Source organism: Triticum dicoccoides, chromosome 6A (assembly GCF_002162155.2).
Source record: "Triticum dicoccoides isolate Atlit2015 ecotype Zavitan chromosome 6A, WEW_v2.0, whole genome shotgun sequence".
NCBI lineage: Eukaryota > Viridiplantae > Streptophyta > Magnoliopsida > Poales > Poaceae > Triticum > Triticum dicoccoides.
In genome coordinates, this window is record NC_041390.1 from 264,498,242 (window position 1) to 264,503,581 (window position 5,340).

The window sequence follows — 5,340 nt, forward strand, 5'->3', positions numbered from 1 at the left end:
GCGGAAGTTGTGGCTGGAGTGAAAACCAACGAGGTTGCTCAAGCAAGCCGGGTCGGGCCGACTGATCAGGTCGGTGGCGCAACGCGGATGGAACGGATCGCGGGCCAGGCGGGTGGTCAATCCAACCGCACACTAGGTTGGGGACGCTGCTCGGTGATGATGATGGCGGTGCGGATAGTGAAGCGAGGTGGCCGAGCAGACCTAGGCGACGACGGCCGATGGGGAACGGCGTGCGGACGAGCGGATAGCGCCCGGCGCCCGAGCGGTTAAGCCCGAGCGAGCAGCACGGCACCGACGCCTGAGCGGCGAACGTAGCGCCATGCGTGAGACGGCCATACGGTGGCGGCGGAGACAGTAGGTTATGCAGGAGTCCGTTCGGAGCAGGGCGGCGACGGCCGGCACAAAGCGACCAGCGGGCAGACGCGCGGCGGACGGCCGTGAAGGCCGCCGCGTCGTGCGAGGCTGTCAGGTCGGAGAAGAGGCCGGGTGGTCGCACTGATGTCGGACTAGAGGCGGCGACGGCCGGTGTAGACCGACGGGCAGCAACTGACAACGGCCGCAACAGGCCGGCGTGTCGCGCGAGGCCGCGGGGGGTCGCGCCGATATCGGAGTAGAGGTGCGCGGGGGTTGACGGCGGCCGTGGGCGACATAATCCGATGTATGATCGGTGAACCAAAAAAGAAAATACCTGTGAAAACGACTAGCGGAGAGAAAACCGATCAAGAGATTGGAAAAACTCACCAGGGCAGCCGATCACAAATCGGCGGACGAACCTTGCTACGGGTCGCACGGCCCCCAGCGGAGATCACGGAGATCGACCTCCCCAGGGGCGGCGTGTTGCGGAAGCGTGCGGTGGCTAGGTTTAAGAACTTGCGGCTGATACCATGTTAGAAAGTGGCTGATACCATGTTAGAAAGAGGGATTGGTGTAATGCATTGTTGTATTGCTTGAGCCTCGTGGGCTTATATATAGGAGTACATGATCAACTTGGAGTACAAGACAAGATGGAATAATTCCTAGTCTATCCTATGTTTCCTAATTAATCACGATACTCAACACAGTGGATGCGATGTGCCGCATTGGTTGTTATTCTTGTGTGATTTGAGTTGGCACACATAGAAATTAGTGGGAACATTAGTTGCTAGTGCTAATTGCAGACTTATTGGTGGCTAGGTATCCTGTACAGATTTGTTACATCTGACCTCATCTCAGAATGATGATTCACATTATCTTTGTTTTGGTTCTTACTTGCTTCTCTGACGTAGAGCTACTTCCCGTTGCCTTGTTATGCTTCACTTGTTCACATATATGTTGGTGAATTGTTGCGGTGTGATATACAATTGCGTCAAAGAGGAATGTATGGCATAATGTACAGTTGTGTTAAGGATAATATGCATCCACACTATCTGTGGAAATCTGTTAAAGATAACTTGTCCTTGGCTTTTGGGCAGAGGGATTCTCTATTTCGTCTATTGCCTTTTTTTTAGGGAATTTCGTCTATTGTCTTGACTAATACTACGTTATTGGATTTCATGCGGCATCATAACCTAAACTCACAGCAAGTTGTGTAGTTGTGTCATATTAAAGTAGATGAAATTGAAAACTGACGCTTCTAAGACTTTAGATTAGACAAAAACATTGATTTGAACCCTGTGTTTCACCTGTTACTTTCTCTAATGGACCAAAGATATTGACATCTGATGCACTTCAGATAGTACTGCACAAATTGTCAACAAAATTTATCCTCTCTGATGTTGCTAACTCGTAAGAACATAATTGTAGATGTCCATTTGTGTTATATGCTTCTCTTATGTTGTTTATGATGCTTTCTTGCATGCATTTGCGTTCTAATGTAACAGTGTGCTTTTTTGCTGCAGATATTTGGGTTTGCATATGGTGGCCCATTTGGGCATTTCCTGCATAAAGTGTTGGATTATATCTTTAAAGGGAAGAAGGATACCAAAACTGTAGCTAAGAAGGTATAACTTTGACCATCTTAGAGCATCTGCAACCGGACCCCCAACTTTCCCCCTATATGTCTGGGAGACAGCCGGTCATGAGAGAGAAGGAAAAAAGTCACCCAACCAGGCCCCTCAAATTGTCCTCATGTGTCCGGGTTGTCCACGAACCCTCATATCCAGCCCATATGCGGGGAGGATATGAGGGCGCTCGGGCATGTCCGGGCAGTCCACGCTGGATTTGGCCCACCACGAACCACTTTTTCTCTTTGTTTATTGTTTCTTTTCTGATGCGTCCGCGGAAGTATAGGACGTCAAATTAGCTCAGTCCGGTTGTAGATGCTCTTATAATCAACACCATTGTTCACTTCTTTCTTGTGGTGGCCATGTATAAAAAGTTCTGCTGCCAATGATAGTGCACATATAAGTAAAGCACAGTACATCATGGTATTGCAAAGGTTTGACTTTAATTTCCCGCAAAAAAAGTGTGAATTTACCATACTAGTAAAGCATCAGCAACTTAGTTAGTCTATGATATCTGTTGCCAGCAAATTTTCCCACATCACGATTGAAGTCAAACAAGCACTGGTGGACAATCTGTACTTGATGGTATGTCAGAATACTTTGAGATGTTTCGTACTATTTTCAGGTGTTGCTGGAGCAGATCACTTCCTCTCCCTGGAACAATTTACTCTTCTTATTCTATTATGGATATGTTGTTGAGAGTAAGTCTGTAAGTGTCAAATAGTTTGATTTTGTACCAATCGGAAGAGTTCCTTTGGCATCATACCATGCCAACTGCCAATGATGATTTGAAATTTTACTTGCCATCTTTCGAGTATGTTACCTTGATATAGCAGGAGGTATTAGCATAGTAGAGTTTAGAAAACCGTTTACTGAACAAAACATAAGAACCAGGCTTTTCTGTACTTTTCTCAGCTTGTTGGTCCAGAATATCCCTTCGAGTTTCTTTCCTCCTAGTCATGACGTTTGAAACATACAGCAAACCTTATTAAACATATTCCCCTTAATATTGGAGGTCATATAGATCTAGGGTCCAAAGACCGATCAATTATATCTCTGTGTGACCGAGATATCTGTAAACTGGGGGAATCAGTTTAATCCTACCAGTTGCCTGAATCATGTAATAGTGTTGTGTGTTCCAGTAAGATGGTTGCCTTTAAATCGAATGGAGTAGCTACTCATGGGTTATTGACAAGTCGGAATGCAGAGAGGCCTTTCAAGGAGGTGAAGACTAGGGTGAAGAAACAATATCTGTCAGTGCAATTGTCTGCTTGGATGGTATGTAATTTGCTCTCAGTATTGCTACTTGCCTTACAATTTGTCGTTACAGCTCACTAAAAGATCCTCTCAATGCACAGTTTTGGCCAGTAGTTGGTTGGATAAACCATCAGTACGTGCCTTTGCAGTTTCGGGTGATTGTCCACAGCTTTGTTGCATGTTGCTGGTAATGTTCTTTTGCCTTTGGTAGCTTCTTTCCCAACTGAAAAGGCTTGCTCTTATGTGGTCATCTTTTTGTTTCCTGAAGGGGGATATTTCTCAACCTTCGTGCCAGAGCCATGTCTTTGAAGCAGTCATAGACAGATTAGTGGGGGTATAACACTGCTCCATCATGGTTCAAACTGGCCGGAGAACAAGGATGCTGATTGCTATGTAATATACCGTTGATTGTCCTAGGGTATTTAAATAGTAGGATTTCGATACCTGTTTGGTATCAAGTTGCAGATTTGTTTGTCAACGCATGCGAGGCCGCTTATCTGATTTCTCTGTTGGTACTATTTAAGCTTTGTGACTGAAACGTAATTGAATTATATTAGCTATGGATATATTCGGTCTACTTCGGAGAGCAAATAATTGTTTTTTTCATGAGTGGAAGTTCTGGTCGTTCCAAGTTTGTGTTCTAAGTTCTGGCATGTAAATCTCATGTTTGACCACATGTGCTTCGTTGGTCAATCCATAGATGGTTAAGGCTTTACTATTTCACATATCACATGCTCCAAGGAACCGTTAAGTTTTTTTTCGGAAAAACTTTTGATCTTTTCATCTTCAATCATTGCAGTTCAACGAAAAGTAGAAATAATAAAAATTGCATCTAGATCCGTAGACCACGTAGCGACGACTACCAGCATTGAAATGAGCCGAAAGTGCGCCGCCGTCATTGCCCTTCGCTGCAGCCGGGCAAATCTTATTTTCGTAGACAGTGAGAGAGTTGTCGTACTAAGACACCATAGGATGAGCGCATCAGAACAACAACAACAACCGTTGTCGATGAAGAGTAGCTTAGGGCAACTCCAATGCATGACCCCAAATGGTCCGGCTGCATCTGTTTGGGGGTAAACGGACAGAAAACGCGACCCAATGTGTGGGAGCAAACGGAACAACGTCCGTTTATTGTCTGCTTTCGACTCATTCCCGACCCAACTTTGGGCCGCGTTTGCGTTGAAATGGACGCACGCGGTGAAGGAAATATGCCATAGAGGCAATAATAAAGTTGTTATTGCTCGTTAATCAAATATGGTTAAATTTTCTAACCATAGACATGTGTTGTCATTTGATAAACGGGATCACATCATTAGGAGAATGATGTGATTGACAACATCCATCCGTTAGCTTAGCATATTGATCGTTCAGTTTTATTGCTATAGCTTTCTTCATGTCATATACATATTTTATTGACTATGAGATTATGCAACTCCCGGATACCGGAGGAATACCTTGTGTGTTATCAAACGTCACAACGTAACTGGGTGATTGTAAAGATGCTCTACAGGTATCTCCGAAGGTGTTTGTTGGGTTGGCATAGATCGAGATTAGGATTTGTCACTCCGAGTATCGGAGAGGTATCTCTGGGCCCTCTCGGTAATACACATCATGATAAGCCTTGAAAGCAATGTGACTAATGAGTTAGTTATGAGATGATGTATTACAGAACGAGTAAAGAGACTTGCCGGTAACGAGACTGAACTAGGTATGAAGATACCGACGATCAAATCTCGGGCAAGTAACATACCGATGACAAAGGAAATAACATATGTTGTCATTACTGTACGACCAATAAAGATATTCGTAGAATATGTGGGAACTAATATGAGCATCCAGGTTTCGCTGTTGGTTATTGACCGGAGAGGTGTCTCGGTCATGTCTACATAGTTCTCGAACCCGTAGGGTCCGCACGTTTAACGTTCGATGACGATTTTGTATTATATGAGTTATGTGATTTGGTGACCGAATGTTGTTCGGAATCCTGGATGGGATCACGTACATAAGTGGAGTCTCAAAATGGTCGAGAGGTAAAGATTCATATAGACGATAGTATTTGGACACCGAAAATGTTCTGGGGGTACCGGATACATATCGGGTC

General features: G+C 44.8%; 1 protein-coding gene across 1 annotated transcript in view; it reads left to right on the top strand.

The window, feature by feature from the left end:
* LOC119316755 (peroxisomal membrane protein PMP22-like) overlaps nt 1–3,867 on the top strand; it is a 5,033-nt gene extending 1,166 nt beyond the window's left edge. Inside the window, exons 3-7 of the mRNA XM_037591135.1 lie at nt 1,878–1,979; nt 2,608–2,683; nt 3,190–3,260; nt 3,341–3,426; nt 3,508–3,867. Of these exons, the coding sequence (XP_037447032.1) occupies nt 1,878–1,979; nt 2,608–2,683; nt 3,190–3,260; nt 3,341–3,426; nt 3,508–3,559 (387 nt within the window). The 3' untranslated portion in view covers nt 3,560–3,867. The remainder of the gene's footprint in view (nt 1–1,877; nt 1,980–2,607; nt 2,684–3,189; nt 3,261–3,340; nt 3,427–3,507) is intronic.
* Nucleotides 3,868–5,340: the final 1,473 nt, after the last annotated feature.